The sequence below is a fragment of the Nuphar pumila genome, chromosome 10, assembly GCF_984573655.1.
Source record: "Nuphar pumila chromosome 10, dmNupPumi1.hap1.1, whole genome shotgun sequence".
NCBI classification, from domain to species: Eukaryota; Viridiplantae; Streptophyta; class Magnoliopsida; order Nymphaeales; family Nymphaeaceae; genus Nuphar; species Nuphar pumila.
In genome coordinates, this window is record NC_143258.1 from 39,139,905 (window position 1) to 39,166,846 (window position 26,942).

The 26,942-nt window shown below is 35.6% G+C and overlaps 1 protein-coding gene across 1 annotated transcript in view; it reads right to left on the minus strand.

Moving 5' to 3' along the window:
* Positions 1–26,661, minus strand: part of LOC149826700 (chromatin structure-remodeling complex protein BSH-like) — a 35,344-nt gene extending 8,683 nt beyond the window's left edge. Inside the window, exons 1-6 of the mRNA XM_090018366.1 lie at positions 26,470–26,661; positions 25,774–25,862; positions 10,333–10,427; positions 7,901–7,972; positions 7,728–7,775; positions 7,363–7,446 (exon numbers count right to left, since the gene is read on the minus strand). Coding sequence (XP_089874492.1) covers positions 7,363–7,446; positions 7,728–7,775; positions 7,901–7,972; positions 10,333–10,427; positions 25,774–25,862; positions 26,470–26,519 — 438 coding nt within the window. The 5' untranslated portion in view covers positions 26,520–26,661. The remainder of the gene's footprint in view (positions 1–7,362; positions 7,447–7,727; positions 7,776–7,900; positions 7,973–10,332; positions 10,428–25,773; positions 25,863–26,469) is intronic.
* Between the last annotated feature and the right edge of the window lie 281 nt (positions 26,662–26,942).

Genomic DNA, 26,942 nt, shown 5'->3' on the forward strand with positions numbered 1-26,942 from the left:
ATGGAAAGGGAGGTCAACCATGGGGGTCGACCCACCCTCTCTCTAAGGTTAAGGTAAGATATATATAATATGTAGTATACTTTATAATATACATATTATAGGCTACACTAGTTAGAAAAAATAAAATGCAAATTTTAAGACAAAAAAAAAAAAAAAGAGAAGAAAGGAAAGTAAATTACCTTAAGATTTAGTAACCCCGTTGAGATTAGATCAAAGGCTGAGGTTAGCCCTAGTCCTTGACCTAAATTTTGCTCTATTTAAAGAGAGAAGGGGCTCACGCCCCCCTTATTTTGCCAAATATTATTCTCTCAAGCATTCTCTCTCTCACCCCCTCTCAAGCTCCTCTCTCTCCTTTCTCTACACCCTACCATAGGACTTTCACCCTTAGGAAGGTCTTCACGTGATTGAAGGAGGCTTAAGGAGAGTCAATTCTAGGTCGTGGTACGTGTGGACTGGTCGATACATGTGAAAAGATCAAGCTACACATGAGTGGCCTATTATAGGAGGCGTGCAAGCTGAGGTGACTGTGTGAAGGTGTGTGCGTGTGAGAGCACGCTCCACCGCACGTCTAGAACAAGCCCTACTCCCAAGGGTCTGGGCGCATGCGGCTATGGCACAACCGATGCACCAAGCGTAGGGTCACAGGGAAGGCCAACAACCTATGGAGGTTGCAGTCTCCTTGTGACGAGCCAAAGTCTGGGAAGGTTAAAAAGGTTGAACCAGATGCTACAAGGAAGAGACTGGAAGCAGCCACCTACCTCGATCCATGACAATTACCGATGAAGGAGGTTGGAAGCACGAACGCTTACTACTTCCTTGATCGTGGTGGGTGAGGAGTTGAGAACCACACAACTACATCAAGGCTTAAAAAGATCCACGTCTTAAGCTTAAGGTTCAACAATGAAGTTGCTGAACCACTGCTGAAATGGTTGTACGCCAAATGAGGAAGAAGATATAGGGAGAAATGTGAGTCGCCCTTCAAGGAGAATTCAAAATTCTATTTCATTAGTTGGGTGAGTTTGCCTTAGAGGCTTTTATATGTCTCATACAAAAGAGGGTGAGAATGTCATTCCCAACCCTAAGGCCTAAGCCTTCAAAAGGCCCTTTTTGGGCTAGTATAAAAAAGTCACAAAAGTGTTCGAGCATGGGGTGCCTATTGCTATTTTTGGCCCATGATAAACATGCAAACAAAAAGTAGATGTTGCCTAACTAAGCTAAGTGGTGTCATGTTGGTAATCCACTTAATTACACCAAAAAAGAGGAAAAGCATCCCCAACAGCTAAGACAAAAATGCATATTCATAAAAGTCATGCATGGGATCCTCCTTGGGCGTTGTGCATGGCCCATGTGCACCAAAGCTTGTGGGGTCTGGCTAGTCCTCCTTGTGGGTTCATATCATCACCACGAGCGTGGCACGTGCGCACGACTACATGCACAAAATCTTGAAGGCAAAAGTCTATTGTGCATTTGGAGTTGTTTGGGGCCAAGATTGAAAATACACCGTGTAAATGGAATATGAGGAACACATTGGTGAAGTCGAATTTGAATGATTTGAGAGTCAAAAAAATTTATGGTTCTCCAAGCGTTATTCGGGTTCCTCCGACCAGCGGGCACTCAGCTCCCAAAACACCTATATAAGGGATCTCTTGCTTGAGTTGGTTGGCTTGTCTTGGCACATACACCTCCTATATCTCACAGGTAGCATTGAGAGTGCATGGTGGTGTCCGTGTGTAGTGCAAATCTTTCATGGGACGTGGGCAATGGCCTTGGATGCACGGGGAGGTGGCCCATGGCGCGATGTCAACCTTGCATGGTGGCACAGGGTTGTGCGAGTGCAAGCACGATGCTGACAAACGAGTCTCGATCATGTTGTTCGCTATGGTATGCAATCATCAACTAGTCTTTGGGTTGGGGTTCGAAAGACCTTGTCCCTTTGGTGGTGAGGTTATGTTGGGGGTTGTTTCCATGGGGTTGCTATATGCTCAATCGCATGCGAGGCTAAGGCATCCGTGTGTTGTTTATTCAGTAAGTAACCCTAGTTAAATTTTGTGGATGATTTTTTTTTAAAGAGGGAAGCATGTAAACCCCGCGAATTTTCGATATTTTTATGAGGACTAAAGACAAATTTAACGTTAAGATAGTATTTGAACTTAAGATGATATTAAAGAGTAATTCAAGATTTAATTTGGATTTAGAATGAATTTCAAATTAGGAATTTGAAATTAATTGAGTTTGATTTTTAATCAGATTTAATCTGAATTTAATTTGAATTTAATTTGGATCTAATTTTGGAGTTTATTGTGAATTGAATTTTGAGTTTTAATTTAGCTCAAATTTGACTTAATCATCAATTTGAATCTTATTTGAATTTGAAGTTGAATATAATACCTATAATTTTTTATAATTAATAAATATAAAAAATATGATTTGATATTTTAAAATAAGTGTTAAATTTAAATTCAATGTTAAATTGGGTTTAAATTAGAATTAGAATTTAGCTTAATTCGAGCAAATTTGTATTTAGAATTTAATTTATTTTGAATTAAATTTAAGGTGAATTTAGGTTTAGATTATTAGAAGTCCAATTTGGATTTGGATCTTGATTAGACTTGAAATCCAAAATGGAAGTCCATTTAAAAATTTGAAACTTGGAAAGGTTATGGAATGGAATTTAGAAACTTATCACATTTAATAAAAAGTAGGTGTTCCATAGGGTGGGATGCCCCCCTATGTGGGCCGATCCAATGAAACAATTTCTACATTGTAAAATTTAGAAATTTTATAAAGAACCTCCTTGAACCTAAAGTCAAGGAAAAAAAAGAGTTTCCTAAAATAAAACATTGACTACTTGGCATAAGAAATGAAAGTTAGACATTTCTTTCAAGTTAAAATAGTTGGAAAAGAGGCATCCCTAGCGTGGGACGTCCCAACCTAGTGGGCCCTCTATAATGTTAGCAATTTTGTTTTTTTTTCTTCATTTTATTAGGAATTAAATTCAAATTACGAGGTATAAATGAATCTGAATTTGAAATATATGTACATAATCTTGTAAGCATATATCTAAGATTTATAATGCCACATTTTTATTATAATACTACCACGATATTTAACCTTGTAAAATTCATAGATTAATATTTACTTTTATATTACTAGCCACCTAAAAAGTTGAGAATTCATCACCCTTTGCATCTAAAAATTAATGCACATAGCTTGAATGAGAATGAGTCGGGAGAACCAAGATCCAAACATGATTATAGATGCATGTTATATAACAAGTAGATCTCAACCCAATTTGATCTGAGTTTGAGTCCCAAGTATGACAAGTTGTAGATCTGCATCAAGTTAGTGGATTCAAATATAAATTGATAATTATCTTCTAACAGGATTATACATTAAGAAACTTCACTCTATGCACTAAGCACTGGTAAATTGAAAGGAACACACTAACTTAGAGATGGAAATATTTGATTTTATTATGATTTTTATTTTTCCTTGGTCAAGAAAGGTATTTATCATATAGCAAACTAATTTTGTTAATACCAATGATGATGTAAACCCACTATTAAAATGATTTTGGTACCCATCGGTTTGAATCTAAGATTGGTACCAAAATGAGTTCGTGTAAAGCTTGGTCTGGTTGCAAAGTGAACAGTCATTTGGCTTTTGGTATAGAAATCGAGTAAGTATAGAATGTGCATAAATTAAAATAGGTGGCTTTAAGTCAGTTTAAGTACAAACTAGAAATAGCCATTTAGGATCGGTGTAAAAGATGATTGATCAACTTGGATCATAGTAATTACTAATTAGCATATTCTTTTTTTTACATCTTTCAAGTTCCAATATGATCATTCGTATGACCTTCAATTGAATTATAACTAGGGGTGGCAATCGGGTCGGGTCGGTAGGTCACGTTGGCGGGTCAGAATACCTCAACACGAACACGACCCGTTTATTAAACAGGTCAGATGTGGCAAACACGAACATGACCCATTTATTAAACGGGTAACCCGACATGACATGGTTAACATGTTTAATAAATGGGTCGGGTCAACATGACACAATTACACGACACGGCGACCCGTTTATTAATCGGGTCAACCCGATAACATAGACACGATAACCGCACAGGCACACACCACCACTGGAGAGGAGAGGTCTCGGGCTTTCGGCTGCGGCTGGGTAGGAAGGAGTTAGGTGGGTGACTAAAGTGTAAAGTTAGGAGTTAGGGTTAGATAAGTTTATATATATATATATATATATATATATATATATATATATATATATATATATATATATATATATATATATATATATATATATATATATATATAAACAGGTTGCGGGTTGACGAGTTCGTGTAAATGGGTAATTGACTCGCCCGCCTAACCCGTTTATTAAACGGGTCAAACGGGTTGGTGGGTTGGCATACCCCTAACACAAACACAACCCGTTTAATGAACGGGTTAGGTGGGTTTACCCGTTTATGACACAAACCCATTTAAGCCAAACCCTAACCCGGCTAAGAAGCGGGTTGGCGGGTCGGGTCAGATTTTGCCACCACTAATTATAACAATCTCATCCTAAATACTAGTCCAATAATATTTTTACAATATATTATCCTCTATTTTTAGTTTTAGATGACTAATATTTAATAATGTACAAAATTTTTGTTCATCAGTTCATGTATATGGACCATAAGTGTTTTTTTTTTAAATTTGATGCTTATGTTAAAAATAAAAATTTTAATCTTATATGCTCCATGTTTAGGTTTACTAGGTCTCTTACGTGTGTGGTGTGCCTAACAACTATTGGATTCATTCTAAAAAAAATATTAAGTTTTATTATTCTTTTATTTATATTTTTATTTCCTACCTTGTTAAAATTATTATGTATTCTAAAAAATTTAAATATGAACATAAAAAACGTAAAATAAAATAAAATTTTAGTTACTTCTCTAAAGGGTGCTCTTGATAGGTTTGTTATTGATAGAAAAAATATAAATTACCTGAATGATGTTACTATTACCCACAATGAGGAAATTTTAGAAGATGTTGAAATAAAAGAAAGTGAGAAAATTATAAATAATTTAGAAGAACCAAGAATAACACCTGAAAAAAATCATGAAAATATAGAGGAAGAACATGAAAAAGTAAATGAGGAACTTTAAGAACATTTAGAAGGAAAACCACAAATAAAGTTGATGATTCTATCAATATTTATGACCGAGGACATTGGCCAACAATAGATATAAAATTATGAGATTTATTATTTGAAAGAGGCCCAATTAGAGAAAATAAAAGAGAATTTTCTCTTGATAAAGACTACATTTTTTTATGTGCCATTATCACCAAGAATTACCAAATTGAGGAAAAACATGATAGAAAATGGTTAATTTATTCGAAAGATGTTGATTAAGTGTTTTGTTTTTGTTGTAAGTTATTTACATTGAAACTTAATAAAATTAAATTAGTTAATAAAGGAAGTAAAGATTGGAAGAACCTTAGTAGAATATTAAAAAATCATGAAATATCAAGTGAAACATATTAGTAGCATGAATGCTTGGGTTGAGTTAGGTAAAAGATTATTAGAAAACAAGACAATCGACAAAAGTATTCAAGAAAAAATTAATAGAGAAAAAGAATATTAGAAAAAAAAATGGTAGGGATTATTGTCATTGTTAAGACTCTTGCAAAAAATAACCTAGCATTTCGTGGACGGAATGAGAAGATATATCAAGAAAAAAAATCACTCAACCCTTACTAAAATTTTAAAATAATAACATGGAGACATAACTCAAATTTCATTATACATAAATGGAGACATAACTCTTGATAAAGAGATGCTTCTATCAATATCACAAATCTCATTCACTAGAAAATCCTAAGGGGAAAACTCGTGACTTTAGGGCATGTTTGGAAACAAGAAAATGGTAGGAAAATGCAAGTAGGAAAGAAAAAATGGCAGCTTTTCCAACCATTCCAGACGAGAGAAAAATTTGAAAGGAAAGTTTTTATAAAAAGTGTGCTTTTTTATAGGAAAAATTCTTGCACCTGGGGGCTGGAAGGAAAAAGGTGGAGGAATTTTTCCTATCAAAAATTCTTTTTGACTAGGGCAACCATTCACCCGCAACACATTTCATCCCATGGGCTGCCACAAGAAGAGCTTCCTCCATCTTCATCTTCCTCCCACCCACCACCATTTCCAGGTCTCTCTCTCTCTCTCTCTCTCTCTCTCTCTCTCTCTCTCTCTCTCTACACAAACAAGTGAAAATTTTTCATTTAGAAAAGTTATCATATCAAAAATTCTCATAGGAAAAATTTTCTTTTCCTGTGAGAATTTTTCTTGCTTCCAAATGTGCCCTTAGGAAAAAAAATCTTCTTGGAAAAATTCGGAAAGTATATATATATATATATATATATATATATATATATATATATATATATATATATACATATATATTACAGAAACTGTTTTTATCGCGCAAATATATTGTGATAGAAAGCAATATTTTTCAAATAGGAGATATTTTGAAAATGTCACATTCTTTTGACATTATATTGACTCTCAAAAATATCACAATAAAATCATGATATTTTCAAAATTTCAGCAATATTGGCGAGATAGGTTCTACATAACAAATTAATTATAATATAACTGAAATGTCTAGTAAAATAGCAGTCTATCTTTTATGAGACATAAACACCACCATGTACATGTATGTGTTCATCTATGTCACAGGGATTCGGCTAGGAGGGTGCCGCACCCGCGTCGACGCGACTCGACGCGGGTGCGGGTGCGGGTGCCGCACCGGGTGCGGTCAACTCGATCCTGGGTGCGTTGACCGCACCCAGGATCATTAATGTCCATTTTTAAAAAAAAAAAAATTGCCCAAATGGGCTTCGAATTTTTTTTTAAAAAACTTTATGCTAGTCTGTCAGCTGCCTAGCATAAAGTAAGTTTTTCAGTTTTCACGCACAGCTGCTGACAGCAGCGGTCAGCACAGCTGCAGCAGCTGCCTGTCAGCTGCTGACAGCAGCTGCCTGACAGCTGCAAAGTTTAAAAAAAAAACCCCGCCTATTCCCCAACCCCCTTTATATATATATATTACTTATTACATTTTTGCCCCTGCCGCACCCCCGCACCCGGGTTTTTTGGAAGTGCCGAATCCCCGCACCCGCACCCGCGCCCGCACCCGCACCCATGTGACATAGGTGTTCATGCATTTGTGAGTGTGTGTGCCACAGAGAGAGAGAGAGAGAGCACTTTACCATTGAAAAACTTTATTTCAATCCAACAAAAAGGAACTACAAGCATCACGAGAGAAACTAAGGTCCAACTTAAAGCACAATGAACAATTATTACCCCAACTTCCGGGTCTCCAATGTCCAATTCCTTACAAAATGTCCTCGCAAACTCTTCAGGATCACTCTCAAAATTGTTAATATCCTGAAATTTATAAAAAGGTGTAGAATAAAACCACGAATGATTTTGCAGAATGGGCAAACAGATGAAAGCTCAAAATATACAGAAAAAAAATCCTAGAAGACACACTCAGTCAGAGTCGTAATCCTGCTCTGCGGCATTGCTGGATCTGGGGATTCCAGCAACTTATACTACTATTCACCAAACAAACAAACAACGGAAACATAAAAAACATCCTAAAATAGTATCAAGCCCATTCAATTCTGATAATCTGCAATGCATCACATAGATGTCATCTTTCTTACCCAGAGAAACTGATCTCGTATGACTGTGTTATTTAAACGAAGGTCAAGCTGCATTTACAGAAGCACCCGAAAAAAAAATTAGAACAAAAATAAAAGATGTAGTTGGGAAAATTCAAACTACACAAAATGGAAAATCACCAGTAAAAAGAACAGTTATTAATAACCAGCCTTACCTTGAGAGGCAAGATTTTTTCACCTATGTTCATTTCTTGTCCTTCATATGATCGAAACTCTGTCAGCTGTGACTGGAACCAGCAGATTATGTTGTTAGTCATTCCGGGTCAGTACAGTTGACATAGCAAACTTACAGAAGACAGGCCCACTCTACAGATCTGGATCCCAAGATGCCTGATCCATCTACCTTCCTAGACCCATGTTCCCTTTACATCAATTACAGAACTAAACTCTCATATCATGGTGTAGGGTCATAACAGTGTGATGCTGGTTAGAAATGTGCTGACAAGTATACCTTCTTTTCTTGTGTTCCTTTAAGATTCCTAGAATAATTGAGATGAAGACATCTAGAAGATGTGGCTATTCATGTCGAAAGGTGTAGAAAATGAAAATGCAGCCAATTTGGTTAATTGGAATATGGTTACTCTCCCCATTGAATCGAGCGGACCAGGAATATGACGTCTATGATGAATCATGCTCTTTTGGCCAAATGTTGGCTGTTTCTTTGCATGGAAGGAAACCCTGGACCATGCGCATGAAAAAAAAATATAAGTTACAGAGGGTTCTTGAAGGTGGAAGATGAGTAATAAATGGAAATGCAGTTCTAGAATGTTGCTTGATGTTTGAGGGTTCTAGGATAATTCTCAATTAGGCAAAACAATTCAAGAGTCATATTAGGACTCAATTAGGCAATGGGAATGCCCTGAAGTTTTAGTCTGATTCTTGGCTTACCACATCTGCCTTAATGCCACCTTTATGTCTTACCTAAAATATGGAACTTTTTGGATAGTTCTTAGCGAATGTTGGCAGCAGGATGAAGATTGGTCTGGGCAGTTCAGGAGAGACTTTAAAGAAAATGCAATGGAAGACAAGCTTAACCTATTGCAGCACTTTGTTGTGTCCAACCCAGGATATGGATGAGGCATTATGGTGTTGCAGTGGATCTACGACAATCACAGTCACATTTTTTACAGATCTCAGCTGGAACAGTGTGATATTGTGGCCTAATATGCCACTGGGGACCAAGCCCCTCTCCTACAGCGCCTACTTTCACTTGGTAATCTACATAGACAAGGTACACACAGATAAAGCTCATGAAAAAAGGAATTCAAGGAGCTAATAGATGTATCATGTGAGTCAAGGAGGTGGAATCAATGGACCATGTGATTTGGAGTTGTGAGACTATCCAAAGCCTACTGAAACTTGCATGGCCCGATCTACAAGTATGTCTTCATAAACTTTTCTGCATTAGGGATCTAACAATGGAGCCAGCGAGTGTAAACAGAAGTAAGCATTGGGAGAAAGTATGGAAATGATGGCTTCTAACTTCATGGAGGGCTATTTGGAAACACCTTCAACAAGAAATTCTCTAATATTTTGTTAGTTCACAAAATTATCCAGTTCGAAGTTCTTCTATGTGCAGCATCTAGGTGGCCTAAGAGCAACCTATCATGGTTCGGTCCCATGTATTCTTCTTTGGTGTCACTTTATTTGGCTAATGTTGGAGGATGACTCGTCATCTTATGGTTTGTAATATTTCTATTCCACTTGCATGAATACAATTACTTTTTTCTCTCTCAAAACATATGTTCCACACTATGAGATTGATTATTTTTTCATGCTAAAAATGGTTCATGCATTATGTGATTGAATATGTTTGGCAAATCTAAGAATTTATAACCATCATTACATTACTAAGTACAAGCTTCTAAATGTGAAGTGCAACGATACATTTAACATTGGCATGCACATATACTACGGTTATTACTCTTTTATGTATGTCAGAAATTAAATCATGAAAATTGCTATCTTAAAGCCGCAACTTATGAATAACCAGTTCAAGTCACGATTATCAATACATCTTTATATTTACACATATAACATCAAATAAAGAAATACATCTTTATATTTACACATATAACATCAAATAAAGAAAATAAGTATTCATTCTGAACAAGGATAGACTTTGTTGGACATGATATTTACCACGTCACCTGTCATAGAATGTCCTATACTCGTCCATATCCTATCATCTTGACATGGGATAGAAACATAGATGGGAGCATCCAAGTGTGACCGAGGATTTAGCAAACAAAAGAACATGACAACATCAATGTTTCACACTTTTAATCCAATTCAGATGAGTGATTTTCATCATAAGATGAACATATTAATGATGGTCAATAAAAAACATAAAAGAATATAGATCACATTTGCAAAATTATTGAGATAAAGGGAAAAGAAAGTAAGAAACTAGAATTCCAATTACGTAATAAATCATGCATGCACTTGAATACAGTGCAATAGGTGTAATGAATGCTTGAGTCAATAAAAACACAAAAGAATATATATCACATTTGCAAAATTAGTCATAAAGGGAAAAGAAAGTAAGAAACTAGAATTCCAACTATATCATAAATCATGCACCCACTTGAATAGACTGTGCAATAGGTGTAATGAATGCTTGAGGCAATTTCAAATCCTTAACCGTCCTCCTTGCAAACACCACCACTTCTGAATCCGGATCTTCATAGAAACACCAAAATATGAATTAGGGAAATATTTGACAAAAAATTAAAATTTTGATTGATAGCAAAATAATTTCAAGGCCAAACATCAAATTTTGCTGCAGATTTGTTTTCCAAGCAATGCATATTACTAGCATTATCATAACTGTGCATTTATTTTCTTAAAATCATGACATCAAAACGTCTACAGGAGCCTCAGAAGAATCTTAGCAATTAAGAAAAGAACAAAGTTGTGTTTAACCAAGATGAAGAACTAACATCTACAAAGTAAATGAAAAGGGGGGGGGGGGAATACAGCAAGCTAGGACTTTGAGCTTTTCACCCTTAGATTTTACCAATTATACAGTGACAATTAACTTTGCACCATCCAGAAGCACAAGTTCTGGCAATCTGAGGTCAAAACAATTATGAGGACTAACCCTAACCTTATCTCTGGCAATCTGAGGTCAAAACAATTATGAGGACTAACCCTAACCTTATCTCTGTTGTTGGTTACAGTAGACAAGAAGAAGGATGTCAAAGAAAAGAGAGCCTTAATCATCAATGTGGTTTGTCCAATAATGATTGGAAACATCCATGAGAGAGAGAGATCCTTGGTACAATAACTAATTTATTTGTTCCTCATATTAGACAAATTCCACATGAAACATTTCTCCACAGAAACAGGCCTTCTCAAGGTAGTCCTAGGAGGGAAAAAGCTCCTAATAGAGCCTTTAGCTCTACCTCTTGGTCCTCCTCTCGAAGAACTCACTCCTTCTCCTCTTCTTTTTGTGTCTGCGGCACTACTATTGGCATAAGCCACACCTTGTCTCTTCACTGGAGAACTTCCTACTTCTGATCGTAAGTTATGGGGTGGAGGATCAGAAGTAGGGAGCTCATCTTAGTAATACCTCATTTTTAACTCAATCATCTCTTTTTCTTGTCTTTTTCCAATCAGATCATCAAGTAATTGACGGCATTGCCATTTTACGGCATCTAGCAATTTTCTTGACGTGCATGCTTGCACATTATGATGTGTCCCGACTAAATGATGCTTTAACCGAGATATACCACCCAAAAAAATATTTTGGCAATAGTTGCATTTAATTCTTAATCGGTTTCACTCATTACCTGAGTGCACCATTGCCATGTCGGATCCTCCGATGCCATCTTCTCTCAAAAACACTCAATAACAAGCAAAGAATAGGGATTTTTTACCTTAACCCACTTGAATGGAAAAATGGGTGAAAATGCACTCTCACTTGAGAAAATTGCAAAAGCCATTTCTCTTGCGCAAGAATCAGCCCCCAAATGTGTAGAAGTCGGCGATCATCTAAATTGGAACCTAGGGTGTGTGGGTTCCCTTCCAAGAGCCCTAGCCCCATTCTCAAACCAATGAGGTTGATACCATTGACATTGGAATTACCACTTGGCCCTGTGTTGGTGTTGCAGAGATAAGAGTAATGAGGCTAACACCATTGATGCCTCCCCTAATTATGACCTACAAAACCATTACTCGTAGGCAGTCAACATCTCTGGCAGCCAACACTAACCTTGGTGGACTCAAACCCCCGATCAGCTAACGAAGTGGAAGAAGGTTTGAAAAGAGAAACCCTAGGCTCCTAGGGTGAGAAAAGTATGGATAATTAGATCAAACATCATATCTGAGCAAGTTGATAGGAGCAATACAAACAGACACAAGGATAATATTTGCTACCTTGTGGGTTCCAAACCCCCTAAAGAAACTCTTTCTTTTTCTTCTTTGCACATTTGACCCTCCGGATGTGATCTGCATGTTTGGTTTAGTATAAACCGGCATTAGATCATGTTTTTCCAAAGTGTGTCGGATTTTTTGGGGTTTGAAAATTTTGTGACCTATAATGTACCAAATATTCAATCATCAAAAAATCATAATTTTTATGTCGAAAAAATATGATCCAAATGTCAATCCCTACAATGTTGATCATGTTGAACACATCCATGAGAGTCAGATTTGGTCAAAACAATCTCCCTCTATGAATTTCAACTAGGGGGTTTGGGACCCACAAGGGAGTCAATATTTTTTCATACATACATATATATATATATAATTGATTGATACAACAAAGGAATTCATCTAGAAATACGAAGAATATTCATGTTTGTCACTTCAAGTGCTTTTTTTGGCATTCATCAAAAAGAAAAAATGAGCATGCAATTGTTGCAAATTTGACCAATTATGTCAAAAAAATTGATCCAAAGGTCATTGCCTACAATTTTGACTATGTTGACGCATCCATGAGAGTCAGATTTGGTCAAAACAACCTCCCTCTATGAGTTTCAAATAGGGGGTTTGGGACCCAAAAGGAGGCCAATATTTAAAGAAAGGGGAACATCCAAAATCTACAAAACTTTTTGTACCATCCCAATTTTTTCAATCTGGATGGTCTCTCTCTCTCTCTCTCTCTCTCTCTCTCTCTCTCTCTCTCTCTCTCTCTCTCTCTCTCTCTCTCTCTCTCTCAGCTGAACCCACACCCATCCTCTCCCTCTGTCATTCCTCAATAACCATGCCAGGGCCCAACCACCAGTGTAGGTGTCTGGGAATCGACCTCCTAGAATCTGACTACACATGGCTGGCCGTCAGAGTTACGTGTTTTTTTTTTGTCTTCACCTACGGATGGCCACCGAACAATCTCACACCGCCAGTGGGCTGTTGTTGGTTGGTCGTTAGGTAATTAATCATCGGCGGCCACCCACCGGTTGGCAGCTCCTAGCATCCAACCCTTGATGGCTGCCTGCCTGCCTGAGATAGGTTTCTTTTTTTTTCTTCTTTGTTTTTGGTTTCAGGTAGCCACCACCAGCGGACAGCCACCCAACAATCTGATGGCGCTGATAGGTGGGAAATTGTACATATATGTATACATAAAATAGTATATATTTTTATATATATAATATAGTATACGTATATGTATTGTACATATATATACATATATATGTATTTATATATATACATATTATATATATATATATGAATCACTAGAATATGAGTACTGAAATATGAGAACTGGAAATATAGCCATTTCCAACACCTTTTTTGAAAATCCAACCATGTGGATGTGCTTGGCATGATGAATTTGCTAGGAATCAATCATTGTATCGTGTATTTTAGATGAAAAAATATGATTTTTTAATGCTTGAATATTTATGAAGAATATGAGCCATTGATTTTAAAGACTTAAAAAAATCTCATTTATGCATCGAAATTGGATGATTCAAGAGTGTATTCTTATGAAACCAAGTATGTAGATCACATCTGTACTGTTAGATTCAAGAGAAAATAACAAAAATTCATAAAAAATGTGGTTCACACATTAGTTCTCATATTCTAGTGACTCATATATATATATATATATATATATATATATATATATATATATATATATATATAATATTGGACCAAGTTAACCATAGTTGACTTGATCCAATGGCTAAATTTCTAGCCGTTGGACTATGTCTAATGGCTAGAAATCTAGTCGTTGGAGAGGTCCTCTCTCTCCTTTGCCCTCTCTCTCTCTCTCTCTCTCTCTTTCTTTTAGCTCTTTTTGTCTCTCTTGTGTATATAAATAGGGATCTTCCCCCTTTGTAATGTTATGCTTTCTTGCAGATTGTGTTTCAATAAAATTAGTATTTTTTATATTTTTTGTGTATGCCCTTTGTGGCATTTGTGATTGTGCTCTTTGTAGCATTTGTGATTGTGCCCTTAGTGGCATTTATGCTTGTGCACTTTGAACTTGTTAGTAGACACTTTTTTTGTGCTTAAAGGTGTCATACCTCTCTTTATATGGTATCGGAGCTTGGCTCTTTTTGTGATTCTCATTTAAGTGCTCTTGTGTGAGTCATTGGTGGAGTGTTCGTGAGATCGTGATTGTGCAAGTGCTTGTGGATTGCGATCATGCATCTTTGAAGTTTTCAAGTGCTCGCGTGACACATTGGTGGAATGCTCTTATTCTCCTCTTTTGCTTCCTCCTTCCTTCTATCTATTTATCTCTTCACTTCTCTATTTTTGTAAAATAGATGACAATGAAAATGTCACCATTAAGCCTGTGAAACTCAATGGTTTTAAATATGTAACATGGGATTCTATTATAAAGCACATTATTTTAGAAAAAGGGTTGTAGGAACTAGTAGATGGATCTGACCCGAAACCTAAGCTGGTTTTCACCAAGGTATAAGGTGAGAAAGAGGTACCTTTAACGAAAAATGAGAAGACCAAAACTATAACCACTTATGAGAAGAAGTGGAAGGAATGGAAGATAACTTTGAAAAGAATTAGCTCTTCTAGAGCCAAAATGGCATTGTCCCGAAGATATAGAACTCTGTCAAAAACAAATGGATACAGAGCATTTTTATCAATTTATCAACGACCTAAGACCGAAATTTGAATCTACAAAATCAATTCTTCGACATAGAGGAAAAGTTTTTCCTATTGATGATGTTATAGAAGAATAGAGTATGGAGGAAAATAAATTGAAAAGGCGTGTAACTAAAAGTGAGGATGACTCGGTCTTGGCCGTCTCAAGACTGAGAAATTATATATGTGCATATAAATCACTTCATTATAAAAGACGAGGCAATGACTATAATAAAAGAAAATTTATTTGTCATCATTGCAATGAACCGGGACACATTAGGCCCCAATGTCCTAAACTAAGAGGGGCATATGAGAAGAAGGTTGCTTTTGTAGGCTCTCCACAAGAGTCAAGTGATATTTTTGCATAGATTCATCCATTGGAAGCATGTCGCTGGCTCAATTAGTGGAAGTTCTTCATCCATTTCTCAAGGGAGTGTCTTCTTCAACTACAGCTATTGTTTCATCTTATTCCAACCTTGGTAAATTTTCTTGACTTTTTTATTATGGTGTATCTTTTAACATGACCCTAAACAATGATATTTTATCTGAATATCATAACTCAAGTGTGTCAAATGTTTTTTACGGTTGATGGTACATCTCTTCAAATTGAAGGAATAGGGAATTTTGAAAAGGATCTTTCATACTAAAAAAGTTTTTTTATTCTAAAGGTTCATCAGATCCCTTAACTAAACTAAAAAACTTTTATCAGTCTCTCAAATATCTGATTATAGTTGTAATATTTTTTCCTTCAAATAAATGTTTGGTGCATGATCGTCAGCCAAGGAAGCTGATTGGGTAAGGCTATAGAGAATGAGGTCTCTACTATATGGATTTTTAGAGATATTTAAAGATGTTTTTTGTTGTAATGTTCAAAAATTAGATTTAAATATATGGCATAGAAGATTAGGACATCCAAATGTATCTAAAATCCAATACTTTCCAAATTTGGAAAATATTTGTAATTTATGAAAAGATTACCATTTAATGATAGAACTTTTGTTTCAACTAGACCACTTGAGCTTGTACAGTCAGATGTTTGGGATCCAACACATGTTTTATCTAAAGGTAGGTAGATACGCATATTATGTCATATTTATAGATGATTTTACTAGACATACTTGGATATACTTTCTAAAGCATAAATCTGAAGTCTTTTTTCATTTTCAAAACTTTCATAAATTGGTTAAAAATAGGCTTGAAAAAGAAATCCCTATATTTTAGAGTAATTTAGGGGAGAATTTATTTCAAAATGAATTTAAAAACTATCTTAATCTACACGACATCACACATCAAAGATCTTATCCTCACACACCACAACAAAATGGCTTAACTGAAAGAAAACATAGGCACATCATTGAAACTTCAAGGAGCTTATTTATTGTTAATCGTGTGCCGAAAACTTTTTTGGCATAAGTTGTCTTAACCTTTGTTTACCTTATAAATAGTATATCATCCTCTTCTTTACAAAATATTTTCCCTATTGAAAAACTTGTTAAACTCTCTTTTGACTATGCTAGATTATGAGTCTTTGGTTGCAAATGTTTTGTATTAACCAACAAAAATGACAAATTTTTCTTATGCCTTTTTTTGGTTATGCTGATAACCAAAAGGGATATCGGTGTTATGATCTTGAGAATGGAAAATTGTATATTTCTAGAAATGTAACTTTTTTGGAAAAAGAAAAATTCTTTGATAAAGAGCAATCTAAGGAAGTAACTGAGTATTCGTTCTTATTTCATCTTGGTTCCAACAAAGATGATGATGATTAATTGTGAATATGATTTTGAAAATGTTATTGAATCAAAAGATAGTGAGCTTCTTAAGGAAGAATCTCATGATGATCAAAGTTGTATACAATACTCTAGACGGGAACATCAAAAAACACCATGTGCACTTGAAAATTTTTCCAACTTGAATAAAAAAGAACTGCAAACTAGAGTTTCACAACCTTCATCAAAATTTGTATCTTATGACTCTTTTTCTTCCAAGTATCAAGCATGCATAACTCTAATACATTCATATATAGAACCCTCGTCTTATGCTCAAGCCAAAGATCACTCTGAATGGGTTAAAGCCATGAGGGTAGAACTAGATGCATTAGAAAAGGCTTATACTTGGTATATTTAAGATCTTTCATAAGGAAAGAAACACATGGGTTGTAGATGGATATATAAGATAAAAACCAACAACGATGGGACCCTTGAGATATACAAAGCTAAGATAGTCACAAAAGATATGCACAAAAATATGGTATAGATTATGAAGAAACCTTTGCACTAGTTGCCTGCACGACCATAGTTAAAACCCTCATTGTAGTTGCTTCAATTGAAAATTAGTCCATATATCAAATGGATGTTAAAAATGTCTTTTTAAATGGCAATCTTATAAAAGAAGTGTACATGGCGGCACCCTCAGGTATGAAAATACCTTAAGGGAAGGCTTTGTTAAATATATATATATTATTGTATATTATATATATATATATAATAGTTTTGTAATCTGGGGTATTTCTATCTTTTTACCTCTTGTAATTAGCACAGTCCACTAGGGACTGTTTTGTAATTTTTCCTTTTTTATTTTATGTTTTCTTTATTTAAATGACCAAGGGCTCTATGGTCATTAAGCCATAGGGTCGTTGGAACCTCATCCTAACTGTCATAAATATGACCATCGGGAGGTCCCAACAACTCTATGGGATCCTCCTCCTTGGTCCATTTGTTTTATAAATAGGGGCTAACAGCCCCTTTCAATGTAGTGCTTTCGAGAACTTTTTATCAATAACACAAATATTATTTTTATGTCTCTTGTTCCTCTTTGTGAGGATTGTGTATAGCCCTTAGTTGGCTCTTTGTATCTTGCCTACTAGTGGCTTTGTATTTGTGTGGTGCACTTTTTATTCTCCTTTGTGGCATCTCTCTTGTGCACTTAAGATTTCATTACATGGTATCAGAACCCTTTGAGTTTGTTTGATCTTGGAGGCTTTGTCTGTGGTGATCAAAGAACATGTTTGTGATAAAAGTTCTTTAGATAGCCTTTTTCTACTTTATCCAGTTCTCTTGTCGTTCCTCATGGAGCATGAATCAAGAGTTGAGCTCTCATTCAAACTCAACGGATCCAACTATATGATGTGGGCTTTGGCAATGAAAAATCACCTCAAAGGCAAGAAACTTTGGAGATTTGCGATAGGCACTACTCTCGAACCATCTTTGAAGCTCACCAAAGTCGAAGAAGGTGTTGAAAAACTCTTGAAAGAGAGGATCATACTAAGGCTATCCACGAACATCAATTTATGGTAGAAGATTGAAAAGCAATCATGCTAAGATTTTAGCATGGTTCATAAACAATGTTGACATAAAAATATGTGTCAATATTGTTAAGTCTAGAATAGTCAATGAAGCATGGTTCTTTCTTAAGGATATGTATACCCAAAAAGATCTTGTTAGACAATATTTTTGTTAAGACAAGATTAGAACCATGAAACAAGAAGACATGAATGTCTGTGATTATTTTAGTACCTTGTCTCCTCTTTGGGACGAATTAGCACTTTTTAAACCAGAATGGGTGGCTCCCGAAAATATTGAATTAAGAAGAAAGCAAATTGAGAAAGCACACTTTTTCAATTCATTGATGGTCTAAGACTGGAATTTTAACAAGTGAGATCCTTTCTTCTTCAAATGACTAAGGTCATGCCTATTGAAAATGCTCTTGCCGAGGTATGCCAAGAAGAAACATTTCTTGGCATGACTACTAAAAGTGAAGATGTTTTGGCCGTTACTAGTCCGGGCTTAAATGTAAGGGCTTGTAGACCCCCTCACTTTGTAAGACAAAAATAACTATAATAGTGGATATAGGAAGGGTGCTATTTATCGTTTTTATAATGAACCGGGACATTAAACTAGTTTGCCCAAAGCTTAAGGAACTTAAGGGCAAAGGCACTCTTAGTTGTCATAGGCGCTAGAAGGAGCCTAGGCGTTGAACCCCTAAAAAGACCTACATGGAGCCTAGGCAGTACCCCAAATAAAAAAAATAAAATAAAATAAAAAACATAATAAGAAACATGTATACAACATAAAATCAATCAACAATAAGCAATAGACAAATAATGTCGTTGAACACTGTAAAGCAATTATATTACGTAACCTTAACCTTCTCAAACAAATTAAGAATAAATTAACAATTGAATAAACAAACCATACAACAATGTAAATGAACAATACACAAAAAATTAACACTAACAATAAACATAATACAAGCAAATCACAAATAATGTCTTCTTTTCAACAATAAACATAATACAAGCAATAGACAAATAATGTCTTCATCTTCTTCTTCTCAACAATAGAAATTAAAAAACATAATAAGAAACATGTATACAACATAAAATCAATCAACAATAAGCAATAGACAAATAATATGTCGTTGAACACTGTAAAGCAATTATATTACGTAACCTTAACCTTCTCAAACAAATTAAGAATAAATTAACAATTGAATAAACAAACCATACAACAATGTGAATGAACAATACACAAAAAATTAACACTAACAATAAACATAATACAAGCAAATCACAAATAATGTCTTCTTTTAAACAATAGACATAATACAAGCAATAGACAAATAATGTCTTCATCTTCTTCTTCTCAACAATAGACATAATACAAGCAATACACAAATAACATGTTTTCTCCTTCTCCTCCTTGAAGAAGAAAACAAATGATATTTCAAAAAAAAATCTTCAGAAAAAAAAGCCTAGGTGCCTAGGCGGTAATATAAGGCCCCACCGCCCAAACCTGGTTGCCCACACAGTGGGGATGCACCTAGGTGCCGCCATTGACAACTAAGAAGTTGCTCCTATTGGAAAAACCACGCCCAATAAGGAAGAACTTATAATTCCATTCCATCTTATGTCTCAACCGCCGATGGAACTTCTATCGGAACTTCTTTAAAAATAAATAGTATGGGAACTCTTGATTCAAAAAATTGTTGTTCTAAAAATAAGGGTTGTTCAAAAATTTAATTTAAATATTTTTCCATTTCTTAAAGTTTCGACCATGGAAGCAAAGTCTCTTTCTCATCGAAAGATTGCATCATGCAAGATCTTCAGTCAGAGAAGCTGATTGGGCAAGGCCATAAGAAAGGCGATCTTTACTTCATGGGTTTTTTTATTAATCCACCTAAGTCATTTTGTAATTATGTTCAAGATAAAAGCATTGATACTTGGCATAAGAGACTTAGGCATCCTAGTTTTTCAAAAATGTATCTCTTTCATTTTTTGAAAAATATTTGTAATGTAAAGGATATATCTGGTAAAGATTGCATTTTTTGGAAAAATGAAAGCAATTCCTTTTACCCAACGAACTTTTATTTTTACTTGTCCTTTTGAATTAATGCATTCGGATGTATGGGGTCCTTCATCAGTCATATCAATAGGAGGTTACTCCTATTATGTTATTTATTTTTATGATTTCACTAAATATACATGTATTTACTTTTTAAATTTTAAATCTGAAGTGTTTTTTTCTTTAAGGAATTTCATATAATGATTAAAAATTAATTTCTTAGTAACATATCTATCCTTAGGTTTGATTTGGGAGGTGAATATATGACAAATGATTTTCAAAATTATTTGAAACAACACGGCATTTGTCATCAAAAGTCTCGCCCTAGAACTCCCCAACAAAATGGATTAGCAGAAAGAAAGCATAGACATATAATAGAAACTGCTAAGACACTTCTCATTTCTAAGGACACTCCAAAAAAAATTTGGGCGGAAGCCATGTTAACTTCAACCTACTTAATAAATAGAATACCTTAATCTTCCTTGCAAAATGTCTCCCCATTTGAAAAACTTTTCAAAATGACTCCTGATTTTAAAAGATTGAGAATCTTTGGGTGTAAGTGCTTTGTGCTTACTCATAAAAATGATAAACTATTGAGTGTGTTTTTCAAGGATATGGGAAAAATAAAAAAAGGTATCGTTGTTTTGACCCAAAGAACAACAAACTTTATGTTTTTAAAGATGTTACCTTCTTAGAAAATGAAAGTGGATTTGATAATAAAGAAACTAAAGAAGAAATTAACTATACATTTCTATTTTATATTTTACCGAGACTTGAATCTAACCAACTTGATTGTAATGATGTCTTTGAACTTTGCTTGAATGATGTTTCTAGTAATGAACATCCAATTGTTGATGAAATATGTCATCAAAATGAAAAACCAATTGAAAATATGCATGTTTATATTCAGTGTGGACAAAGTGATCAACCATGTGCTCTTGACAAGTTCACACAAAAATATACCCTTAGAGGAATCTCAACTTAAGAGATCTAATCGGATTTCTAATGTTCCTAATAGATTTGCACCTTATGATTCTTTTTCTCCCAACTTTAGAGCTTCTCACTCTTATAATGAACCTTCCCATTATAAAGATGCCAAAAAATATTTTCATTGGATTAAAGCAATGAAAATAGAGCTTGATGACCTTAGGAAAGCCAGCACTTGGGAAATAGTTGATTTTCCTCTAGGCAAGAAACCTATAGGATATAGATGGATGTTTAAAGTAAAGACCAAAAGTAAAGTGATGGATCCCTAGAAAGGTATAAAGCAAGGTTAGTTGTCAAAGATTATGCTCAAGAATATGGAGTAGATTATGAAAAAACCTTTGCTCATGTCACTAGGATGACTAGTGTCCATACCTTAATAGTCATTGCCTCTATCCAAAAATGGTCAACTTATCAACTAGATGTTAAAAATATATTTTTAAATAAAAAAATATGTGAGGAAGTTTACATGGATCCCTCACCAAGAGTGGATATTAATGGTAACACTCTGAAATTAAAAAAGGCCTTATAAGGTCTTAAACAAACACCTAAGGCTTGGTATGATAAATTTAGTCATGTTTTGATTAAATTGAGATTTATTTCTTGTTATACAGCTGACATTGTGCTCTTTGTCAAGAAAACAGGTACTAATATTGTAATATTTCTACTATATGTTGATGACATGATCATTACAGGAAATGACAAAGGAGTTAGTGAAATTAAAATTGTTTTAAAGAAAAATTTTAATATGTCTGACTTGTGATTTTTGAGATATTTTTTAGGAATCAAGGTTGCCTACTCACCTAGAGGATATATCCTTTCCCAAATGAAATTAGCTGCTCATATATGTGCTAAGTCAAGATTATTTTATGAAAATAAAGTAGAGACCCCATAAGTCATAAATGTTAAATTAATACTTGAAAATGGCATATTGCTCGAAGATCCTACTCCTTATCGCCAATTGATTGGATCGCTCACCTACCTTTCTATCATCCGACCTGATATCGCTCATGTGGTTCATGCAGCAAGTCAGTTTCAACATTCTCCTACCATAGTACATATGGGCGCAGTTATGAGGACTATTCGCTATATTAAAAATACAATCTTAAAAGGGCTTTTTTTATCCTCCTCATCTTCATTAGATTTAACTGCTTACACTGATACTGACTGAGGTAGTAATCCAAATGATAGAATCTCAACTACTAGTTTTTTTGTTTTCTTAGAGAATTCCTTAATTACTTGAAGGTGCAAGAAACAGCAGAAGGTCTCGTTATCTTTAATTGAAGCAGAATATCGAGTCATGATTATGACAACAATAGAGATTATATAGCGACGGACTCTTCTCCAGGACATGGGAGTTTTCATCTCCAAATCTTCGAAGATGTGTTGTGACAACAAAAGTGCAATCTACATTGCAAGCAACCACACCTTCCATGAAAGAAAAATGCATATTGAGATGGACTACCAATACGCATATGATGAGTATCTGAAAGGAACTTGCCGATTGCCATCTTGCCGATTTTTTCATCGAAGCTCTTCATGCACCTAACTTTATTTTTCTCCTTAACAAACTTTTGGTGATCTCACTGTAAGTTTGAAAGAGGGTGTTAAAATGTGTATATATATATATACAGTTTTGTAATCAAGGGTATTTCTATCTTTTTACCTCTTGTAATTAACACAGTCCATTAGGGACTGTTTTGTAATTTTTCTTTTTTTATTTTTTGTTTTCTTTATTTAAGTGACGAATCATTAGATATGTGAGAGACATTATGCATGAGATGTTCTTCTCTTCATACTCCACAGTTCTTAGAGCCTTTTGTGATGTAGATTTTGAGGGAGTTGCATCATCCACATCTGAAGCAGAATATAGGGCTATGGCTCAAGTTGCAGCAGAAATTGTTTGGATTAGGTGGCTATTAGGAGAATTAGGAGTGACCTCCTTGTATTGTGACAATGATTACCATTCATATTGAAAAGAAATCCAAAGTTTCATGAAATGACTAAGCATATTAAGATAGATTGCCACTTTAATAGGAGAGCCTATGAAGATAGAGTTATCTCTCTTGAGCATGTGAGCTCTAAAGATCAAATTGCAGACATGTTCACTAAGAGTCTTGCCCTTTTACATTTTAGTTCATTCTTTTCCAAACTTGGGATGATTCCTCTTACATCATCTCAACTTTGAGGGGGAGTGTTGAGACTTGTGTATCATACGTAGGGGTGTCAACGGGTCGGGTTTGGTTGGACCCAAGTAGAACCAGACTTTGGCCTGATTTTTGGGTATGGTATCGGGTATGGGCCTAGGTCTAATCGGGTCCACTATAAGAGAAACCATACCCGAACCCGATAAGAACTAATGAACCAGACCCAGACCATACACAGTAAAATAATATTTTTTATCATTTTTACATTGAAAATTTGCAGGTCTTAATCGGAACTCAGGTCGGGCCCGGGTCTTGTATAAAATTTCACAAACTATACATGGATTCTTGTATTAATCGAACCTTTGGGTCCGAACCCGGGTCTTATTATTTATCACCATACCCGGACCCTATAGGGTTTGGTTTGGGACAGGTCTGGGTAAACCCAACCAGTTGACAGCCTTAATCATATGTTTGGCCATCTTAAATGTTACCCCTTTATTGTATATATGTGTACATTTCATTCTTTCTAGGGGTATCCTTATACATTTTCAATTAGTGTAAAGTCAATAGTTTTTGTATTGTAGTGAGGCAGAGGGGATGTCACCCATATATTGTTGTAACTCTCTCTACAACAACAACAACAACTACGCCTTCATCCCAAAACAATTGAGGTCGGCGATATGAACCAAAAAAGAAAATCATTCTGGGTCTTCCACATGAATCCTTCTCCTCCAATCATTTCTATCTAATGTCATGTCCTCGGTGAGGTTCAAAGCATTCATATCCTTTCCTATCATCTCCATCCATGTCTTCTTAGGCCTACCCCGACCTCTTTTAACTAATATATTTTCCCATTTCTCCATCCTTCTAACTGGAGCATCATTAGACCTTCTCCGAATATGTCCAAACCACCGTAAATGATTCTCTCTCATCTTATTTTCAATGGGTGCAACGCCTACCTTCTTATGTATCTCCTCGTTCTGAATCTTATCTTTTATTGTATTTCCACACATCCATCTAAGCATACGCATCTCAGCTACACTCATTTTTTGAATATGATGTCTCTTGGCAGCCCAACATTCTGTACCATATAGTAAAGCAGGCCTAATAGTCATCCTATAAAACTTTTCCTTCAACCGCAATGGCATTCGCACAACACTCCAGTTGCACTTTTTCATTTCATCCACCCAACCTTTATCCTATGATTTACATATCCATCAATTTCTCCATACTTTTGAATGATAGATCCCAAATATTTGAAACAATCATCCACCAGTATTTCTTGCTCACCAAGCTTCACTACACTCCCATCACTACTTTGTTGCTTACTAAACCGACATTCCATATATTTTGTTTTACTCTTACTCAACTTAAAACCTCTTGCTTCCAATGTATGTCTCCATAATTCTAACTTAGCATTAACCTCAGCTCTAGACTCATCAATCAAAACAATATCATCAGCAAACAACATACACCACGGCACATTTTCTTGAATTGATCTCGTAAGCTCATACATCACTATAGCAAATAGGAAAGGGCTTAAAGCAGATCCTTGATGTAACCCAACCGTTATAGGAAAATTGGTTGTCACCCCTTCACAAGTGCGGACATTGGTTACTACTCCTTCATACATATCTTTAATTGTTGTAACTCTCTCATTTTAGAAAAAAAATGAAGTTTCATTTTGTGCTTCCTCTCATCCTCTCTCTTCTAGAGTTCATCTTCTTGATAGAGGCTAAATTCCTATCCTTGTAGCAACAACCCAATAATGTTCATAAGAAATGGAAATTAAGCAGAGCCATGCAAATGTTTGTCATGATTTTCAGAAGGAGCTAGCTTTTAGTGATTTTATTGTCAGAAAGCATCAGATTGCTCGAAGTTTCTTTTGATTATCCTTTTTAATCAAGCCAAAAAGTTAGGCCTGCTATTCTTTACTTTATGCTGATGGCATTGTTAATTGTACGTTAGCAAGAAAGAGAAATTAAAAAAAATGCATCCTCTTCTCTTAAATGAAGGGCAAAGGCTTGATGGATTGTTTCACAATTGATCACATTGCAAGTTATAATGCCTTCTTTTCTCATAAGAAATAGTGGTTTGTTTGATACTGAATAGATTTATCAGCCACGAGATATTGTACAACACCATTTTATTAATAGGAACACCCAGCTCGTCGAATCCTTTTGGGTTGTTTCCTTCTCTCTCATCTACTTAAAAGAAGCTAGATAATCGCTCTTCCTTCCCGGAAGAAAACTTATATGAAGAATGATTGATACAAACTGCTACCACTGCAAATATGGTGCGACTAACTTGAAGGAAATTGTAAAGCACCATCCATGACAAGAATATAAGACGAATATCGGTCTCCTACTACAGGACATCTACTGCAACTTAGTACAATGCACCAACCAAAGACATCTACTGCAATTTGGTACAACAAACCAATCAAAGAACATTAAAAAAACCATAACAATGAATCAAGAAACAACCTAAAGTAGCACATACCAGTAGGGTTCCATGTAAAGGCATCCTTGAAACGCTGCCCCTCAACTTCAACATCAACACGAATAGGAACTAAATTCTCTGACGTCGGCCTGGATTCAAGACAGCATTTTCAAGCACAGCCACAAAGGATTCCTATAGCAACCCTGAAGAAGCAAAATGAAGCAGCAGAGGGTTTCCGTGCTACGTCACAGGGACACGCCAGACATTTAGGGTTCAGAGCCCAGGGGACACGACAGGACATGTAGACAGACCACGTGTCACGTTATGACATTGCGAAAAATATTTGATTTCTTTTTAACAGTTTTTAATAGTATTTCAATAAGATTATATTATACATAGTAAAATATAAAAAGATTAGAAAATTTTGAAAAAAGAAACCGTGCCCTCGTGTCCTACTTTTCGAAAAAAAAAAGTGCCTCTGACTCGGGTCGTGTCGGTATATTTCTTTTGCGCTCTCTTACGCAACAAAACTGATACTATAAAAAAAGCCCCAACCTTCACCAAAGGGCTCGAACGGAAACCGAGCACCACAGGAGAAATAGCAAGCGCATCCCTCAATTCGATCTCACAACAGACTCTCGTTCGGAAGGAACGGGTGAGTGAGTGAGTGAGAGAGCTAGGTTCGGATCGTTCATCATCGTGGAGTAACAGAAAAAGAAAATGGAGAAAGGTTTTCAGGAGAGAAAGTTCATTTACATTCGGAACTTCATGGCCGGTTTCGGTATGGCTGCCGGAAAAGTCCTCATGCTCTCGTGCCCGCCCTCGTCCTTTCCCGAGCAGAGTTTCGGGTGGTGGTGCTGGTTTTCGTTCAAAAGAGGCCGCGGAGGTGGGGTGGGCAAGGTCTGGGTTGTGAACAAGTTTGTGATTTTCGTTAATCTGAGAACTGTTTTTGGCCTGAAAACAGGAGGTTACTCACAAATCAAGTTCTGCAGCTCTTTGTACCCAGTCTCTCGCTCTCTGGATCGAAATTTACAGGTAGCCCCTAAAGTTATGATTATTTTAGATTTACTGTCTATACTACTCAAAATTAAAATTACAACTATATCCAGAAATTTAGCTCTTACCTTACTGTCCGTCCATCAAGATTTATTGCAAAACTCTGTCGTCTACGTAACTGATCGTTTTAAAGAATGGAGCTTGCAATCAGCCGATGGGGTTGCCCACGAAGT